The sequence below is a fragment of the Corvus moneduloides genome, chromosome 16, assembly GCF_009650955.1.
Source record: "Corvus moneduloides isolate bCorMon1 chromosome 16, bCorMon1.pri, whole genome shotgun sequence".
In the NCBI taxonomy this organism is placed as follows: Eukaryota; Metazoa; Chordata; class Aves; order Passeriformes; family Corvidae; genus Corvus; species Corvus moneduloides.
The window spans coordinates 14,953,530-14,973,245 of NC_045491.1; the positions used below are offsets into that span (position 1 = coordinate 14,953,530).

The following is a 19,716-nucleotide window of genomic DNA, read 5'->3' on the forward strand; positions in this document are numbered from 1 at the left end:
AGCTCCAAGTGTTTTCCAGCAAACTCCCTACACCTCTGCATCCAGCCAGAAAAGGCCAGCCAGGTGCTATTTTGGGATTAGATTCCTGTTCTTCTGGAATTGCACTTTTTTCCTGTTTGGTGACTATTGCTTTCTAGGCAAAGACAGTGTAATCAGCAGCATCTTCTGCTAACACAGTCCTAGAACACTCTTCTTCCTCCTCTTGCTATGGCTCCATTGCAGCCCCCACCTGGACCAAATTACATTATCCCAGCCCTCTGCCTCCTTGAAGAAGCTGCCAGTAGCAATACCATAAAATCAGCAAATACCTATGTGCCAGAGAATATATTTAAGTCTGTTTAAACACATTTTTGTGTGACTTAATCTATTTTTAAGCCCAGGACTCCCACTAATGCTGTATATTAAACCTCTTTGCTGTCTCCAGAATGTATTTCGTTGACTGGCTGGCATCTGGCATTAGCCATTCAGGAAAATCTCAGAGTAAGCAATTGTAGCTTTTTTAGGTCAGCACTTAAGGTGCAGGAGCTGCTGGTATCAGCAAGAGGGAGAACTGGAATCCTGATAGATCACAGGGCTTTTTTCTGTGACCTGAACACCAGGACTGCAGGGTAACCTATTCCCAGGTCTGCATGGCTCCCTGCACAGCTGCACAGGGAAAATCAGGAGTGTTAGTCACACTGGGCAGTTACCAGCCTAACAGAGAAGCTGGAAATACTTTGCAAAAGCTAGGGGAAAAGAATTTTTCTCCCCCATACCGAGCAGCCTGCAGGTTCCCTTTCAAAGCCACATCATGCAGTAACATCGAGAGGTGGCATCTGATTTGAAGCCAAATGCCTTTTACTGAAAAGACTGTCAGGTTTCCGCTTTACCAAAAAGCAATTGCTGAGTTCATTTATTATTCTGAGAAACGTGGCAGAGGATTAGAGGATGTGCATGTTCCCTTATTAGTTTTTGAGACACTTCAGCCTCGTGTCCACCCATGGAATCTGCAGTATCAGGTCACAGAGATCAGTATTGGATCATACAGATCACTCTGTCTGAACTGAGCAAATGGAAAATAAGCCAGGGAGAAGCAAAGCCACCACTGAGATTCTCACTGTTTGAATGTGAAACATTGCCTGACTAGAGAGGAAAATCATTTGCATGACGATCGAAGAGGCACTCGTGCTTAGCAGAGCTGTTCTCCCTTCCCAACCAGCAGCAGCCTGATGGGTGGGACTGGAGGAAGGCAGAGGATGAGGTTTGCAGCAAGGTATCGCCTGCCTGTGGCTCATCAGTGCAGCTCTCAGCTCCTAATTCAAAGGGAAGGGCACCCCCAGCCTTGCTGGAGAGTAAAAATAGCTCAGCAGTCAGCAAAGTTGGAGCTGCATCTCTGGCTGCTGCTGCCTGTGGGAGCCGGTGGAAGAGCTTTCTGACAGTATTATGTCAACAAAGCACCATCTAGTGGTGATGGCACCGGGGCTCCCTGCCCGCCCAGAGTGTCACCTGCCCGCCCAGAGCACTGCCAGGCTGTGCCAGCATCACTGCCTGGCTGTGCCCGGCTCCCTGCCAAACTTTCCCCAGCTCCTTTCCAGGCCTTGCCCAGCTCACTGCCAAGCTATGCCCAGATCTCCACCAGGCTCATTTCCAGGCCTTGCCCAGCTCACCACAGCGAGGTCCCAAAACACGGCTCCAGAGCCCACACCACGTATGTTGTTTTTTTCACTGCAGACTGAGCACAGTGAAAAGATTCAGCAGAGTTGGTTCCTGCAACCTTGACTCAAACCTTTGCCCTGCTCAAGGGGAGACAACAGCTTGGGATAAGCACCCCAAATCCTTCATTCCCTGCTGTTGTCTCACTGTTGGGGTGTTCCTACCTGATGTGAGGCTCAGGCCAGTACTGGGGGTGGTAAGGCAGGTCCCCGTGGACCCACCCCAGCAGCAACTGCTCCTGCCTGTGGTCCTGCTTGGGGTCCAGATCTGCTCAGTGACACAGATGAGCTGAGCCAACATGAACTGAGAGAGCCTTTTCTCCCCTTAGCCTATCCTGATCTCGGTCTTGAAGCAAAAGTCCACATTACCTGCAAAATGGGGTTCTAGGCAGCCGGAGGATTTCCCAAATCCCAGGCACCCATTTGGGTGGACCAGCCTGGGTTCTCACTCTCATGCCACTTTGCTTAGGTGTGACAGCACTGCCAGAGCTCTGGGCTGAGCAGGAAGGACATGCTGCCATTCCTCAGGGATCTGTGCCAGGGTCAGATCCTGCCCTGCACATCAGCTGGTGTTTAAACCTGTGAGATACCAGCTCCAAAAGCATCCCAAGTGCTGAGGGTATCACTGGGTATCACAAAATGCTAATAAATGGTCTCCTCAGTGGCAGGGACGTAGTCAGCATATCCCTCACTGTTCCTTATCCCTGACCTCAGTGCCCAGGGCTGGTGGCTGGTGAGCTGTGGCGTGTGGCTGTAGATGAAGGGTGCCTCTGAAGCTCTTCAAAGTGATATGTTAGAAAATGCTGTGTCCCCTCCAGACATCAGCATCATGTCACACCCCTAGGGTTACAGCACCCACGCCTGTGGCACTTTGAAAGCCTGGCATTGTCCGTGCTTCAGGCCTGAACCCCAAGGTGTGACACTGGGAGGAAGTCTGTTATTTGCTTTCTTGCTGTGTGGTTGGCAGCTGAAACTTTGAAGCTGGTTAGCAAGTGATGGATGATGGCATCTGACAGGCAAAGCCAATGGAAGGCAGTGTTTTCCAGTAGATGCGTGTATCTGGCAGGGCAGAGATACCCTGTGCTGCAACTGATTTCTTTACTGTGCCAAAGGAGGAAAAGAGTGGTATTAAAGGACTCACTGGAATCCTGCTTATGTAATTAAAACAAATAGGAATCCTGACTTCCAATAAAGAAACTTCATAAATATCTGAGTTTATGTTGGAGCGTAAAGTAGTTCGTCAGCATCAAAACTGTGGCTGTCAGCATGGAGGAGTTTAATTCTTCCTGGCAAGGACTTAAGAGTCACTAACAGCATGTCCTAGACCAGTGTGAACTGCAAGAACAAGCAGTTAGTTCCAATCCCTTTCTTTATCTGCACGAAGTGTTTCACTCCAGCCTTAGCATGCCCGGGAGAAATCAATGTTTGATTTCCAAAACCATTGATGCAGCTGTCGACCTTCACTTGCTCCTTTGTGTTACAAGCCTTCTCTTGGCTTTACCTTGTGAAATAGTCATTTGGGTGAGAAAACCCCCCTGGTCTCACCTGACTCAGAACTGATTTGCTGCACATCCTGTAGCTCTGGGCTTTATCTGATGGGCTTTGAAGCAGCGCCTTACCAAAGGCACGTAGGAAGCTGAAGGTACACTGTGGTAAGTTATGTTTCTGCTCCTGGTTGTTGCAGAACCACCTTCAAGGTACTTGGAGTAAGGCTCTGCCTGCTCTAGTTGAGTCATTAGGCTTGTCAGCTGTGTTTGTAAGCCTGGTTGTGATGTGTGGGCTGCTTGGCAGAGCTCCTTGGGTGGTGTGTGCTAGTGGTGGCTCAAAAAGCAGATACAGAGACCTGAACTGCTCTGCTCGATGGCACCCAGGCTGCACAGGCTTGGCTTGAGCATTAGGAATTTCCCATCAGTCTGAGACAGGTCTCTAGAGGGGTGGTGGATCTCCATCATCTTAAAGGTTTTCAAGATCTGACTGGACTGAACCAGGCCTGACCTAAGGGTTAGCAGCAGTCCTGCTGCAAGCAGAAGGTGGGACTAGGGACCCCTTCCACCACTCCGCTGTCATTCTCTGATTGTTCCTGTGTTTCCTGCAGGAAGAAGAAGGTGAGGATGCAGATATCTCTTCTGGTCCATCGGTCATGAGCCACAAGATGCCTTCTGCCCAAGCCTTCCATCACTTTGCTCCTCGTTATGCTGAGATGGGCTGTGCTGGGATGCAGATGAGAGATGCCCACGAAGAAAACCCCGAAAGCATCCTGGATGAGCACGTGCAGCGTGTGATGAAAACTCCAGGCTGCCAATCTCCAGGACCCGGCCGTCACTCTCCTAAGCCACGGTCCCCAGAAAGTGGCCACTTAGGAAAGCTGCCAGGGACACTAGGAACAATTCCTCCAGGGCATGGCAAGCACACAACAAAATCAGGAATGAAACTGGATGCAGCTAACTTATACCACCATAAACATGTCTACCACCACATCCATCACCACAGCATGATGAAACCAAAAGAGCAGATTGAGGCTGAGGCCACACAGCGAGTGCAGAACAGCTTTGCTTGGAATGTAGATTCACATAACTATGCAACAAAGTCACGAAACTACAGTGAAAACTTGGGCATGGCCCCTGTCCCCATGGACTCTTTAGGCTACAGGTGAGTCAAGGAACACCCAATGGGATTCCCAAAGCCGTGGCTTCTCTAGGAAGCTCTTCCATAAACAGGCTGTAGCATGTCAGGGAAACAGTGGTTGAACCTTTTCCTTGGGAACTTTTGCTGGCACGTGGTTTGAGGGCTCTTCCCCTTCAGAAATGGATATGGCCTGATAACCCTTATAGAGGCCTTTTTATCTCTGTGATCTAGTGCTGAAAGACACCCTCTAACCAGGATTTTTATTGGTCTTGGTTAAAAAGTAGGTTTTCTGCTCCTTAAAGCAGTGGAGATGCTTAGAAATTGCAGGTGCTGGTCTACTTCTCCACGCACCAGGAGTTGGGTGCTGGAGCTGTGTCTCAAGGTCTGGGTAATAGAAACAGGTCTCTTAAGGTATTTATGAGAGGACAAAAAACCCCCACCTTATTTGTTGCAAGGCTGAACCCACTCACCAGAAGTGCTCCTTTCTCCTCCTAACAAAGCAATGGACACTGCAGTGCTGCCCCTGCAGCCAGTCCCAAGGGGATGTTCTCCAGGGTGGGGCACCCTCTGCCCAGAAAAGCCATTTTGCTGCATTACAGGCTGTTGTCCATCTTTCCTTGGCCATTTGAATTCCTCCATCCCTTCCATGCTGTAGGGAGGAGGGGCAGCTCCTTTTCTGTGGTGAGTTTTGCTGGTCCTGTTACTGGGTGACTGCAAAGGCCGGAGTGCAGCTCGGGGCTGACCACGGTGAGGGATGGGGATGGAGCAGCCACAGGGGAAAGCTGTGCTCACCCTGAGTGTGTTTGGCTCCCCAGGGCTGAGGCTTCGGGGTGTTGATTGCAGTGTACCAGCGGTGGGACAGTTAGTGAAGGCAGGTTGGCTGCGTCTGCAGCAGGCAGGATCAGCTTTCTGGGGTGGCAGGAGGGAGGCAGAGTGCAGAGGCAGACAAAGCAAACTGCTCTTCAGGAGGGAGGCACTTAAATCCACCATGTTTCTATGGGGAAAGGGTTTTGCTTCAACAGAGATGAGCGTGGCCATGCTGTGCCAACCCAAAGCCCCATCTAGACACAAGACTTCCTTCTAGCAGCAGCTACAGCATATATTTAATGAGGTTTTTTAAAAGGACATACTCAGAGCTGTCCTTTCTCTGGCACAAACTCCCAGTTCCTGAATTTCAGAAGCTTCACAAGACAAGGGTTTGCATCCAAATGGTCTTGTTTGGCAGCCAGCAGTCTCTTGTGGTGGCTTCTCTGACTCTTGTTGAACCCAGCTGGTGTGCTGTTCCCCCAGCCCCCCATGACTGTGTCTGTGGGTCAATGACAACCTGCAGAAAACAGCATTTTTTTTGTTTGCACTGAACCTGCTGGTGCAGAGTTGCTTTTGATACCCAGTAGTCCTCATGTTGGGAGAAGCAGAGAAGAAGTTGTCAGCTTGCCCTCCCTTTGTAGATCTGCAGCAGTACCTCTCGAGGCTTTCTCCAAAAAAAATCAGCAAAGCTATCCAGGGGACTGTTGCTCCTCTGTGGTGTTCAGGTTGTTTTTCCTGTGTGTGTTAGTGAACATGCAGGAGCGAGGCCCTATGGAGTAAAGCAGGTGGATGATCAGGACAGTGGGAGTTTCGTGGAATGACAGGCCTGCATGGGGAATTCTCCTGAGCATGGGGCTGCTTGGCTGGGCACATGGCTGTGTGTGCCATGGCATTCCTGCAGTAGCCTTTGCTGCAGCCACGGGTGTAGCCAGAGTGTTGGCTACTGCCTGGCATCCCTCTGGCTGCAGTGGTTGGGCTGGCTGGGCTTCCCCATGGGAGGCAGCCCACCCTGCTGGGATGTGATCTTCCACCATGACATGAAGCCTCATTCAAATCAGGGTAAGAAGCAGACTCTGGGCATGGCAAGTCAGAGTTTGGGGTATCAGTGAATCTGAGGGTGATAGGAAGGACCTGGGTTTCAAGCAGTGGTCAGGCATGGAGAGACAGCCAATGGATAACCTCCTGCTCTGAGGATTTAACCAAACCCTTCTCATGGCAAGAGATCTTGCCGTGGCTCATTTGGCCAGAGGAGAAGCTCCCTTTCCCCACAGATTGTTGGGCAGAGAAGCTGCTGTGCCCAGGTCTAGGCAATCTTACTCTTAGCCTGAACTGTGGCACAGTTGGTTTGAGCTTTGGTAGAGCAGGGAGCTGTGGAAAATGTCTGGAGATAGATGTGTCCATGTCTGAAGATAGATGTGTCCATCCTCTGCCCCTCTGGTGGTTGACATAAGCAAAGCACTAATGTCCCAAGCTTTGTTCTTGCAGTGGGAAAGCAAGTCTGCTCTCAAAAAGGAATGTTAAGAAGACTGATTCAGGGAAAAGTGATGGTGCCAACTATGAAATGCCAGGATCTCCTGAAGACGTGGAGAAAAACCAGAAGATCCTTCAGTGGATCATAGAAGGAGAGAAGGAGATCAGCAGGCATAAGAAAACAAACCATGGGTAAGGGCTGGCAGAGCGAGGGATAACCATAACCATAATACTCTTGTATTGCATCCCCTGCACAAGGGAGATGTGTCAGCAGGCTGCCTTCCTCCTGGACATCTTGGGAAGGCAAGAATCCATCTCCTAAGGGTTTTAGACCAACAACAGCCCTTGTAGCCCACAAGCAATCCTCAGTCTCCTAAGGGTTTTAGACCCTTAGGAGACTGAGGATTGCTTGTGGGCTACAAGAGCTGTTGTTTCTGAAGGATAACTTGTGGCCATGACAGGAGGTTGCAGCCCCAGGGGAATCTTAGAAATTGCTGCTGTGGTTCCAAGGTGGATAACGTGGCACATGATAGGCAGGGGAGGACATCCTGTGACAGAATCCCACAAAAGATGGATCTGCATTTCCCTGAGTTTATTTTTGTGTATGGGATTGATGGGAGCCCTCACACTGATCTGTGGGGTTTGTTTCAGGGTTGAGCTGCTCACCCTGGTGTCTCAGGACTTGCTCAAAATCTTCTTTAGATTTTGATGTTGCACCTCTCTCCCTTGAAAGCCATGCTGTGAGGAGCTTCCCAGTGGTGCCTGTGTCCAGCAGCAAGTTCATCTGGGAAAGACTGTGTGCCTGTGCAGAGCATCTCAGTGCTCCATGTAAAACCTTTGTGTTTGTGTGTAGCTCTTCAGGTGCTAAGAAGCAGCTGCCCCACGACATGGTCCGGCCCCTCTCCATTGAGCGACCTGTTACGGTGCACCCATGGGTCAGCGCCCAGCTCCGAAACGTCGTCCAGCCTTCTCACCCCTTCATTCAAGATCCTACCATGCCACCCAACCCAGCCCCCAACCCCCTCACCCAGCTGGAGGAAGCTCGCAGGAGGTTGGAAGAAGAGGAAAAAAGGGCTGGAAAACTCCCCCTTAAGCAAAGGTATGATGATAAGGTCTGATTGTGTGTGGGAGGGCTGGGAGAGACTGCTCTGAGGGGTGTCCATGTCCTCTGCTCTGGTCTTCAGCATGCAGAGAGGTCAGAGAAATCTGGCTCAGTCCCTCTGACATGGTGGTGCAAATGCCAAAAATCCACCTTGAAACCCTGGACTTGTGATCTGTGGATGGAGATGCTGGGAATGCTCCTGGCAGGGCTGGGAAGGGGCAGGGCTGGGAGAGCTCTCTCCCCTGGTACTCACTGGCTCTCCACTCATTCACAGTCACACAATGACTTCAGAGCTTGGTGCAGGAGCAGAATTCATCAGGATGCAGCAGACTTAAGTGCAGAAGACAAATCTGTCTTTGGTCTTTATCTCCATCTCGCACAAGCTTCCGGCAAAGGCCGCTGGTGGCCTCTGGATGAGAGCTCTGTGCTGGAGCCTTCCCGCAGCAGCTCTGACTTGGCGTAGCCATATCCAAGTCACTGCATCTTTCTGTGACTCAGCTTAATGGCTGTTGCAGAGCTCATTTTCCTGCTCTGTGTTATCTTTCAGGGGACATCATTTGCAAGGCACATGGAGCTCTCTGGTGAAAAGCGTTTTGGAAGTGCTAGATAATTACTGTTAACAGCTAAAAGCACTTTGTCCATTAAAACCTTTCACAGCTCTACAGCTGTCCTCTGAAAACTTGAAACTTTGCGGTCTGACTCGTAGAAACACAAATGTAATTTTTAAAAGAAACAGGCTCCAGTTATTTTTGCTTGCAGTGACCACGTAGCAGACTTCTGTGTATTCATGTCAGAGCATTGACTGAAAGCCAGGTAATTAGACGGCTTTCCCAAGCCAGGTTAAGCCAAGTTTATGTGATCTACCTTTCAGCATGTGGAATTGGATAGGGTTTATTAGCAGAGTCACTTATAGTTGTACTAAATTCATGCACCTTCCCCAGAAATGTCTGTACACACTTTGGAAACAGCAGCCTGGGCTATGCAGTTAACACTCTGACAATAATTTGGCCTGTATTTTAAGAGTGGCTTATGGGGGAAGCCCACGGTATGTGGTAAATGCCAGGCATGCCAGCAGCAGGATGGGCTGCTCTGCTTCCACTGCCTCTCCATGAGGTCTGGCTCTTCTCCCAGTGATGCAAGGATCCCCCAGCCTGCCCCATGCCTGGAAAACCAGAGAGACATTCACCAGTGGGGAACTGCTCGTGAAAAGTAGATGTGTCTGTGTCCAGTAGCAGGCAGAAATGGATGCAGTGGTCCCCAGGGAGCCAAAGATTTCTGGATGTTGAAATCTCTGCTGGATTTTGGTAGGATTGGGTGCGCCAGCTGAAGCACACCTGAGCTGGCAGCTTTTTAGAGAGCTCCTGCTCTGGTTAGACCAGGAGCCTGCCTGGAAATAGATCCCACAGCTCCATGAGAACAAAGTTGAAACTGAGAGAGGAGCTGCCGTGAAAACACCATTTATTTCACTCTGGAGCTTTGAAGAGCTCTGGGAAATTGGAGCCAGTGTCCCAGGTTTGTCAGTAGCCTTGGGGAAGCAGAGAGGTGGAAGTGAGCCCGGAGGTGTCCTTGAGGCTCCAGTTGAGCTGACTGTGGGTGGAGAGCACACTGTGCCAGCTTTCTACAGACAGACTGGCCTTGCCAGCACGATTATCCAGCTCTCCAGCCACCCCCCTCTGGCACAGTCCTCCCAGCAGTGGCCTTCCCCACCAAACTGCCCACTGCCAACAGCCCTGCTCCCACCCCAGCACTGCCCCACTGTAAATCAATGAGGCACCTGCAGTGACTGTACTGGGAATTGTAAATATTCTTCCAGAAAAAGCATTTCTCTCCCTATTTCACAGCATTTGGAATGACCCTGATCTCGGAGATAGCGACCGGGCTGCTGCTGGCAAGCAATGCAGGATTGACCATTCAGTTCTAATGACCTGCAGATCCAGCAGCACAGCAGTGCCCAGCATTGGTGTCCCAGTGACCATCAGATTCTTCCATGGACAGACAGGTTTTGAGCCATTTCCTGTAGCTCAGTCTCACATTTCACAGCTGGATTGAAGGAATTAATACCAGCTCCTTGGAGAAAGGATTTTTTGCAAGCAGGGGGAACATTTAGCATCATCTCAGTTTGGAATTAATTGTGTTGGGCTAAGCTTGGAAGAGGAGCAGAGCTGGTGACTGGGACACCCACTGAGGTAGTATCTGCTGGGTCAATTTTGGGCTTTCCAAAGCTCTCCAGCCCTAGTGTTGAGTTGGAGCAAGCTGGATACCTCTGCATCACAGCAAGGTTGGATTGGTGCTGCAAGCCAGACTCGGGTTCCCTGTCACAGCACTGGTGGGATGCAGATGCAGTGAGTGGGATGAGTGCTGCTGTTTCCCTGCTGGATGATGTTTTGTGCTTGTGACAAACATAGCAATGGGAGGTGATCTCAGAAGGGGCAGGGCGTGGTACCTGGCGGTATTCTGGGTCACACTGACACCCAGGAGATGGGTGCAGGTGGAAGATTTAATGAGGCAGGGCTCAGAGTCAGTCTGGTGGCCTTTATGTGCAAGCCAAGGTCTCAGGAGATCTCTTGGCAGTGACGAAAGTGGAGACAGTTGTGTTGTTTCATTCTCCTGAGAGGAGCTCTTGGAAAATTACATTTTCAGTGATTCCATACTCATCAGCTCTGCTTTAGCCTGCTAGAGGTCTGTGGCTGCAGTTTGGGGTGTGTGTGAGTTCTGCTGATAGAATTAAAGCAACAGGAAAAGCTTCTCTTGGTACATGGTGATAAAAGGAAGACTGGGGAAAATGTAGGCCCTGTCTGGGAGGAAATGGGAGAGCTGGTTACCTGGGGCATGCAGAAGATTGAGGTACTCAATGGCTTTTTTGCTTTGGTCTTCACCAGTGAGTGCTCCAACCACAGCACCTGAGTCACAGACAAAGGCAGGGACTGGGAGAAAAAAGAACCACCCCCAGTAGGAGAAGATGAGGTTTGAGACCATCTAAAGAACCTGAAGTCTATGGGACCTAATTAAAGTCTATGCACAAGTCTATGGGACCTAATTAAATCCATCCACAGGGCTTGAGGGCACTGGTGGATGAAGTGTCTTAGCCAGTATCCATCATATTTGAGAAGTCATGGCAGTCTGGACAAGTTCCTACTGACTGGAAAAGGGAAAGCATAGCCCCCATTTTCAAAAAGGGAAAAAAGGAAGGCTTAGGGAGCTAAAGAGCAGTCAGTCTCCCCTCTCTGCCTGTCAAGGTCACTTCTGGGCATCACTTCAGGCATCATTTTCTGGGCACATCTCAGTGGAGCCAGGCTGAGCACGTTCAGAAATGGCCTTTCAGGTGTGAAATGCACAGCAGGAGGAAGGACACTCCCAGCCACTGGCACAGTCCTCTTGCTTCTACCACAGCAGAGCTCAGGGGTGTCCTGTCCTCTCCATCTCCCCAGGCAAAGGAGAAGAGCAGCCCTGAGGAACCAGCTCTGCTCCTGTGCCAGGCTCGTTGCCGTGTCCCCAGGTCCCCAGGCACACAGCAGCCCTCTCTTAGTCATGACCTGTCTCTAGCAGGATTAAGAGAAGCTTAGGGACTTTGAGGTTTTCCAAACCCCTTCAATTAACTTCTGGCTCACAGGATTCACAGAATTTGCCTGAATTTATGACCCATTTTTCCTTTAAATGCCTCATATTTTTTTTTCCAAGGATGACTCAATTCCTTAATGTTTTTCTAGCTAAAGGGCATCCTGTATTTTGATACAGGGATGGGAGAGGCTCCAAGGGCTCTACTGGCACCAGGAGCAGACCCTTGCCTCTCAGAATGCTGCATCTTCTCCAAAGGTCTCCCAGGCAGAGCAGGCACCCGGAAGATTGTTCAGTTGAACTTTAGACCTCTCATGCCTGTAGGAAAAGGTGGAAAAGCTGTGTCTGGTGTTGGTTTGCAGTGCCAGTGTTTATGTGGGCACACCATGAAAAGGTGCTCTGCCCGCCAGCCACTGTTTAAAGGTTAAGGTCAGAGTCATTTCCAAAACTGCGATTACCTCATATGCTTGGCACATTCTAGGGTTTTTACAGCAACTTTCCAGTCATGTAAATACAAAATCGTCTTTTTTTATCCAGTGTGCTTTTAAAATAATTTTTTTTTAAAGCTGCCAAATGTGTTTTATGTGACTTTGAAAGGGAAGGCTGCCTCTGGCTCAGACTACGCATGCCAAGGTACCAATTTGTGTAGGCTGCTCCAATGTTTGTGCAGCATTTTCGGCACCCCAGATGAAAGGCTCTGCAGAAGGGCAAAGTACCCTGAGCTGAATTATTGTTGCTTTTGTCTGTCTCTGAAAATGGGGTGAAGGACTGGGCTGACAGTTTCAGTCTAGTGATGGCACCACATAGCTGAACCCCGTGTGTGGGCTGGAAGCAAAGACCAGACCAGCATTCTGAGAGCTGGGAAAACACAGGAGGTGTAAAGTCACTGAGGTTTTGGGGATGGCAGCTGCCTTGGCAACCTGCCTGGGCAGGACAGGCAGAATAGCCTCCAGGACTTGCTATGCTGGGAGCTCCATCCCCTCAGACCTCCACGTACATGGGAAAGGGGCCCAGGGGAGCTGTGGGGTGCAGGAACATCCTGCCTGCAGTTGTGGGCCAGTGGAGAGCTGTGCTGGGCTGTTCTGGCCATGGTGGCAATAATCCCAAGCAGTCTGAGCAGTGTCTGCATGATCATCCCCTGTGGGATGGTGCTCCAGCCCTGTGTGCTGCTGTGTGCCAGGAGCGTGGTGAGATGGTGATGGTGATGATGGTGACCTGGGTCTGCTGCCTTGGCCTGGGGTGCTTGCCAATGACTCCCCAAACCATGCTGTGAGGAGGGCTGTGCCCTCCCAAAGCCTGGAGACAGCGCAAAGGGACTGAGTTAGGACCTGCACCCTTCTTATAGCTGTGTCCTGGCCTCATTCAGCCTTTGCAAGTGCTCCTTGGCCAGTCCCAGTGTGTGTCTGCGAGCCAGGAGAGCTGCTGGTGGCAGCAGGCGATGCCCAGGGACCGCGCTGCATTTCCTGGGGGGACCTGACCCGCTCCTCTCACGCAGCAGCCCCGAGCCCTGCCAGGTACCCAGCACGATGGTTCTGAGCCCCTTGGGCTGGCACTGAGCAGGTCCCTTGTGTCTCTGCCCAGCAGGTTGAAGCCCCAGAAGAGGCCGGGCAGTGGCGCATCCCAGCCCTGCGAGAACATCGTGGTCGCTTATTACTTCTGCGGGGAGCCCATCCCCTACCGCACCCTTGTCAAGGGGCGCGTGGTGACGCTGGGACAGTTCAAGGAGCTGCTGACCAAGAAAGGGAACTACAGGTAAGGGCTGCTCCTCGCCTGTGGGAAGCTGCTAGCAGCTGTTGGTGACCCCCAGCAGATGCCACTGCCAGGACACAGTGGCGTTGCCCCCACAAAGGGGAAGGTTGGTGGAGGTAGGTCAGGAGGGCTGCCTCAGGGCATGCTGTGGTAGGGATGTGGCAGCATGGCCAGGGCACCTTGGCTGGTGAAGAGGCAGGTTAGCAGGGGTTTTGTAGCAGAAGTGTCCTGCATCGTGGTTTGCACCTCCACCAGGAGCTGCTGAGCTGCCTGGCAGATGTGCAGCAGCATCAGTCAGTGCTCACTGATGCTGTGGGGACCCTCTAAATTCAGAGCTGTTTTGGCTCCTGTCAAAGTTCCCTTTGGTGAGGACAGGGCAGTTGGGTCCTGCTAGAGTCCCAAAGCAGACAGATGTGTGGCATGGAGCTCTCCAAGTTCCCACTTCCAAGTAGGAGCTGCCATGGGAAAGCCTGCCTGGAAACACTCCGCCAACACAGGTGCCTCAGCCACTGCCTTTGGGAGAGCTGTGAATGGGTTTGGATTCAGGGCTGGAACTCCTGACCATGGTAACATGGATCCTGACCACTATTTTTGTTCACTGTTGAGGACAGGGGCAGGCATGTGGCCTCAGTTCCCTCCGTGTCTGGGGGAGCAGCTTCCTGTGCTCCGTGAGCTCCAAGCCAGGCTGTACCCAGGTTTGGGGATCATGGTGCCCTGTGACCATTCACCTGCTTTTTTTTCCCTCTCCTCCCTCCACGTTTCTGGTTTTTTCAGGTATTACTTTAAGAAAGTGAGCGACGAGTTCGACTGTGGTGTGGTCTTCGAGGAGGTGCGGGAGGATGACACCATCCTGCCCATCTTCGAAGAGAAGATCATCGGGAAGGTGGAGAAGATTGATTAGGCTCCAGGGCAGTGAGGACAGGACTGTGAAGGACTCTGGGACCGGAGGAGAAGGCCTGGGGCGGACACTGGCGGTGCTGCTGCCACGGGCACCAGACGAGCCCAGGGTGGAGGGTGGCAGCTCTGCTTTCCAGCACGGATCTGGGCAAGCTCCAGGATGCCGGTGGATGCCCTTTCACCCCACAAACCTGCCAGTGGGAGCCTGGGCTCCCTCTCCATACCGAATATAAGTGTAATGTAGCATTGTACAGTGCATTAGAAAGTGTAATATGACCTTGTTTACTAAAGCTGCATATTTTTGATATATTGTAATAAAAGGAAAATATTTCCAATGTCACAGTGCTCTTATGTAAATGTAAAACATACAGGTACTGCAGAACTCACCCAAAGTGTACAGCCATCCATCAGACTCCGGCTGCTCCACGCTTTCCCAGCACCCTGCCCCGTTTTCCTGGCATGGATGGCTCTGGAGCGCCATGGGGCAGAGCCGCCCTCACCCCACCAGTGCGGAAGGGGCAGCCTCACTCCAAAGGGGCTGTGAAGATCATTAAGCCATTTGGAAGGAGTCATCTGTGGCCTCCTTGGCAGGCTCAGCTGCTGGACATGGTAGGATGGGTCTTTTTTTCTCCTCCTGAGCTTCCTTGCAACCGAGTAAATCCCCGAGGAATAGAAGGGTCAGTGCCCGTCGGGACTGGGGGCTTCCCGCAGAGCGAGGACCAGCTCAGAGCCAGGGTGGCAGGCTGGGTGCTGGCATCCCACAGCCTGCACACTCCTGTGTATCCCTTGTGTCCCCGTGGAGAAGGGATTGCTTCCCAGGAGGGTGCTGCAGTTCTGCAGAGGGCTGGCACCTGTGTGCCTGGTGCAGACATGCCCAGACCCCTGGGCCAAGCTCTGGCTTTGGGCAGGGCACTCGTTAGGAGAGCCATAATGGGGAGGGAACTGATGAGACACTAAAGCTGAAGACAAAATACGTCTTTTTATGAGTCCTGCATCTTTTGTCAGCTTCTGTGTTTCAGGGGAGGCAGCAGGAGGGCACTGCACCAGGGGGATCATTGATGCCAGTTCGTGGCTCATGTAGGACCAGCAGGCAGCCCTGGGAAGCCTCCTGGGCTTACTCGGCCGCAAGGAAGCCGGGGCTGTGCCCGTGCTCTCCCCATCCTGCCCTCACCCAGTCCCGGCCCTGCTGCTCCGGCACGGCCACGGCTCTGTGCCAGCCCCTTTAGAGAGCCCTTGCCCACCCACAGAAACGGGGATGGCCCCAAAGCCCGGGGGATCCACGGTGGCGCTGCTCAGCGCCATTCCCAGCCCCAGCAGTGGTGGAGCTGCCGGGACCCCATGGCACCGCGCCGGGATGGACTCCGCCTGTTGTACATGTCACCGAGTGCCTTTAAAACACAGTCCTGGCCTTGCCTAATGCGCTGTGTGAAGTCCAGCATAATCTGCAGATCTTTTCAGCCCGGGAACAGTGTTACAAGGGGTTTTACCCCGTTTTTTGAAGTGCTGGTGGTGGTGTGTCTGGTGAGGTTGTTGGCGTGCCCGGGATTTCCGTCTCCCCCTTTTTTCTCAGGGGGTCCCTGTAAATATGTACAGCGGCCGTGCAGCCCCGGCATTTCCTCTGCATTCTCATGTGCTGACTTGTACAATGATCTTTTCAAAGGTACTCGGATAAAATGAAATAAAACCCCACATCCCACTGCCTGCTGCTTTTTTCCTTCCCCATGGAGCAGACCTGGGCCCTCAGCAGCCTCTGGGATGGACAGAGGATGGGGCAGGTCTGGTGAAGGCTCTGGGTACAGGGCAGGGCTGGGGCTGCTCTGGGCTCCCGGGAGGGGTGGCCGAGCAGGTCCTGGACCCAGGGGACATGTTGCTCCTGAAGGTATGTCTCAGCAGACAGGGGACAGTGCTGGGGGTGCCAGAGGCTACAAGCCAGGCTTATGTGCCTGTAGAACCCCATGTTGCCTGCCTTGGCTGTCACAGCAGCTCCTGAGGATTCCCTGGGTCTGGTATGTGACGAAAGAAACCCCAGCTGATCCCACATCACTTGAACCCCACCACTCCAGCATGAGGGCCAGCATGGAAAGCACTGGGCTCCTTGGCCACCCCATGCCATCGCGGGGTTGCCAGAATGTGCTGTGGCACAGCTGCCCCAGGGGGACAGAGAGGTTCTGCCCATTATCAGCCCTGCTGTGGCCCCAAGACAGGCGGGTGCTCCCAGCACACGGAGCCACAGACACAGACGAGAGCCCACGTTGTTTCCAGGTGGTTTATAGCACATGCCTGAGCGGGACAGGGCTCACAACTCATCCCGGGATCCATCTGTCCCCGGCGCACTTGAATCCTCCTTGCCCGTGCTGTTCCCAGGGGTCTTGGTCACCTGGAGAAGGCAGCAGTGAGGCATGGATGGACACACACTCCCTGCCTGACCCTGTCCCCGTCCCCATCCTGCCAGATCCATCCCCTCGCTCAGCAGGGGCTGGGGGCTGCCCTGGGCAGGGGGCTGTTCCCTGACCTCACTCACCGGAGGCTCCACAGGTAGTGTCCCCCCGTTGTCCAGGAACTTGGAGAAGGTCTCCACATCTCGGGTGCTCTTATACTCAACCATCTGGAGCCGTGGGAGGGGAGGCTGCTGAGGGTGCCACTGCCCCCAGGTTCTGGTGACCCCACAAGTGCCCACACCTACCTTCCTGCCCGGCCCCGCGGGGAAGTAGTGCAGGGTGGGGAAGCCGTGGATGGTGATGTTCTCCAGCTCGTTGGCCGTGGAGTCCATCTCGGCGATGACGATGTCCTCGCGGTCCTTGTAGCGCTCGGCCAGCTCCTCCCAGGCGGCCGCCATGGCCTGGCAGTGGGGGCACCACGGCGCGTCTGCGGGGTGGGCACATTGCCAAGGGGTCTGTGACAGGGCTGGGGCTGTCGTGGAGGGGCTGAGCCCCATGGCAGAGCCCAGGGAGGGCCATGGGTGGCCCCAGCACTTACAGAACTTGACGAAGACATTCTTGGTCTCATCGAACGCCACCTGCTCAAAGGTCTTCCCCACCAGGACTTTAACGGGCCGCGTGTCCCAGTCCTCGGGGGGCTCGGCACTCAGCAGGTGAGGCTGTGGGGACAGTCAGGACAGCCACAGCCTGGGCTGAGCAGTGCCAGAGGCCCCTGGGGCACAGTGCAGGCTGGGGCAGGGGTATGTTCCTGTGCTGCCTTTTGGACCACATCTTCCCCTCTGCTGCCATCCCAGCTCTGTGTGTCTCCACAGCAGCAGTCTCCTGCCCCCTTGCCCACAACAAATCCCCAGATCCTCAAGCCTGGCAGCAGAAGTATCAGCAAACAGGTCCCTGGTGTTCACCACACAACTGTCATCGTTAGGCTTCTGAGCCAACAGCCCATCTGTCACCACAGGGCAGAATCCATCGGTGCTGGCTGGCACCGTGCTGCATCCCTCACCTTCACCTTGCCGTCCAGCACTGCCTGGATGAAGGTGCGAATGGCCGAATCCGAGAAGTTGTCCTGCTCCATCTGGTACTTGCGATTGTTCTCCATCTTGACGAGGCGCAGGGTGGGAGCGTCAGCAGGGGTCATGCCAAAGAAGGGCAGGACGTCGGCACCATGCCCGGTCACATCCACCACCACGAAGAGCACCTGGGCAGGGAACGGGGGACACTGAGGCTGGGGAGTCCCACAGCCACCCTCCATGTCCCTGCCATGGGGCCACCTCACCTCACCCCGGAAGCCACCGGCAGCTGCCCTGAAGCCATCCTGCAGCAACAGCTGCTCCGATGAAGACTTGTTGAGGAAGAGCAGCATGTGATGGGGGATCTTGGCACTGAAGATCTGGTTGGATGTCTGGGGAGGAGGAGGAGGAGGATGAGAGCAGGGAAGCCATGGCCCTTGCAGGACAGTGACAGGGCTGGGGACAGGCTGTACCTCGTTGGTGAACTCCATCACCAGCTGCAGGCTGTGGACGCGGAGCAGCTGGGTGAGCTCGGCAGTGTCCAGCCCCCGTGCTGGGTCCACAGGGAAGTTTGTCTGTCTCTCATCAAACTGCCAGGGCAGGGACCTGTGAGGGCTGAGGGGAGGACAGGATGGCCCCACCACTCCCCTGCCACCCCCTCACCTTCTTGAACAGGCAGACGGTGTCAGCTGACAGCCCATATGCCTGGAAGAGCTCAGCTGCCTCTGCCACGCCAAACGTCATGTCCACCATCTCGGCAGCCACCTCGAAGAACGCCTGGGCTGCCTCACCCTTCAGGTCCTGCACAGCCACCTGTCAGTGCCACAGCCACAGCCACAGCCACGGCCACGGTCCAGCCCCAACCACCCCAGCCCACCTTGAAGAAGCCAACGACCACCAAGTCCTGGGAGCTGACAAAGGCGGCGGCGGTGTTGGTGTCCTGCAGCAGCGTGGCGCTGGGGCCGGCCCGGCGCTGCATCCAGCGCACGATGCCCTTGCTGTCCATGCGGCCTGGCACAAGGAGCAGGGCTCCCGACGTCACCTGACAACCCTCACCAGGCTGCCACCCCTCTCTGTGCCACCAACCTCAGCCACCCGCCTCCACCACCACCACGGCACTGCGCAGCATCACCACCTCATACATCATCACCACGCTGTCACCTGTCCACTGTCACCACCAGGACATTGCCACCCCTCTCACCACCACGCTGTGACCCCCACAAGGACAGTGCCACCCTCCCACCAGCAGGCCTTGCCACCCTCCCCAGCCCCTTGGCAGTGTCCCCCTCGATGGGTGCCACGGACGCTGCGTGGTGCCGCAGCCCTACCGGTGTACGCCAGGGGGTGGGTGCGGTTGCCATCACGGAAGAGCTTGAGCGTGGGGTAGGAGGTGATGCCAAACTCAGTGGCCAGGGCTGTCTGTGCCGTGGCATCCACCTTGCCCAGCCGGGCAGGGCTGGACTCGTTCCTCAGCTCAGTGGCTGCCTGGGCAAAGGCAGGAGCCAGCTGCTGGCAGTGCCCACACCACGGCGCGTCTGTGGATAGGGGACAGCATTGATAATGGGGACAGGTTTGTCCCCACCCTGGGGACCAGGGTGGGAACTGTGGGGACAGCCCAATGGCTGTGTGAGGCTACTGGGCCCCAGGTTATGCCCCTGTCCCACACTCACACCATGTGCCCCTGTCCTGTGTCCCACGCCCGTGCTACACACCCCTCACCCCATGCCTCTGCCTGTGTCCCTGCTCCGTGTGTCCATCCCCATCCCATGCCCTGCCACATGGCCTGTGCTCTTGCCGCTCTGACCCACAGCCTTGCCTCTGCCAACCCCACCTACCCTCCATCCTGTGCCTATGTGTCTGTTCTGCCCACGCTCAGCCGCAGCCAGTCCCCCCTGCCAATATTCCCAACCCCACATCTTCCCCTACCCACACCCCTGCCCACAGTGGGGGCACTCACAGAACTCCACCAGCAGCAGCTGGTGCTCACTCAGGGCACGGGCAAAGTTGTGCTCATGGAGAACCAGGACATTGTCCTCCTCCTTGATCTCATCTGAGAGCACTTCATCCTCTTTCTTCTGCTTTTTCTCCTCTTCTACCACCTCTTCATCCTTATCCTCGTCCCCCAAAGCCGGGCCCAGCCAGGCCAGCGACAGCACTAGCAGCCAAACCAGCCGGGACCCGCAGCCGCGCATGGTGCCGGCACTGAAGATGTTGTCCGGGGAGGAGGACGAAGATAAGGGACGTGGGGGCGGGTGGTGCCGGTCCCCTGGGGCTCGTGGCCCTCCGCTACTGGCTGCCCGGCCCCGCCGATAAGGCAGCGGGACCAGGTGGCTGTTTTCCAGCCGCTCGCCGCCGCAGGGAGACCTGGCCGGGGA

At 54.2% G+C, this 19,716-nt stretch overlaps 2 protein-coding genes across 3 annotated transcripts in view; one reads left to right on the top strand and one right to left on the bottom strand.

The window, feature by feature from the left end:
• AXIN1 (axin 1) overlaps positions 1-15,592 on the top strand; it is a 71,734-nt gene extending 56,142 nt beyond the window's left edge. The window contains exons 6-10 of one of the 2 annotated variants that reach the window (XM_032126035.1): positions 3,787-4,340; positions 6,609-6,785; positions 7,447-7,692; positions 12,835-13,002; positions 13,774-14,236. In XM_032126035.1, the coding sequence (XP_031981926.1) occupies positions 3,787-4,340; positions 6,609-6,785; positions 7,447-7,692; positions 12,835-13,002; positions 13,774-13,900 (1,272 nt within the window). In that variant the 3' untranslated portion in view covers positions 13,901-14,236. Of the gene's footprint in view, positions 1-3,786; positions 4,341-6,608; positions 6,786-7,446; positions 7,693-12,831; positions 13,003-13,773 lie in introns of both variants that reach the window. The other variant, XM_032126034.1, reaches the window with a different exon arrangement.
• A 70-nt stretch (positions 15,593-15,662) lies between these two features.
• On the bottom strand, positions 15,663-19,681 carry PDIA2 (protein disulfide isomerase family A member 2). Its single transcript, XM_032126394.1, has 11 exons — positions 19,299-19,681; positions 18,670-18,876; positions 18,219-18,352; positions 18,005-18,142; positions 17,815-17,931; positions 17,608-17,733; positions 17,335-17,529; positions 16,873-16,993; positions 16,580-16,761; positions 16,418-16,501; positions 15,663-16,273 (listed from the first exon to the last, which is right to left on the bottom strand). Exons 1-11 carry the CDS (start codon positions 19,531-19,533, stop codon positions 16,193-16,195), a joined length of 1,620 nt encoding a protein of 539 aa, XP_031982285.1. The 5' UTR covers positions 19,534-19,681; the 3' UTR covers positions 15,663-16,192.
• Positions 19,682-19,716: the final 35 nt, after the last annotated feature.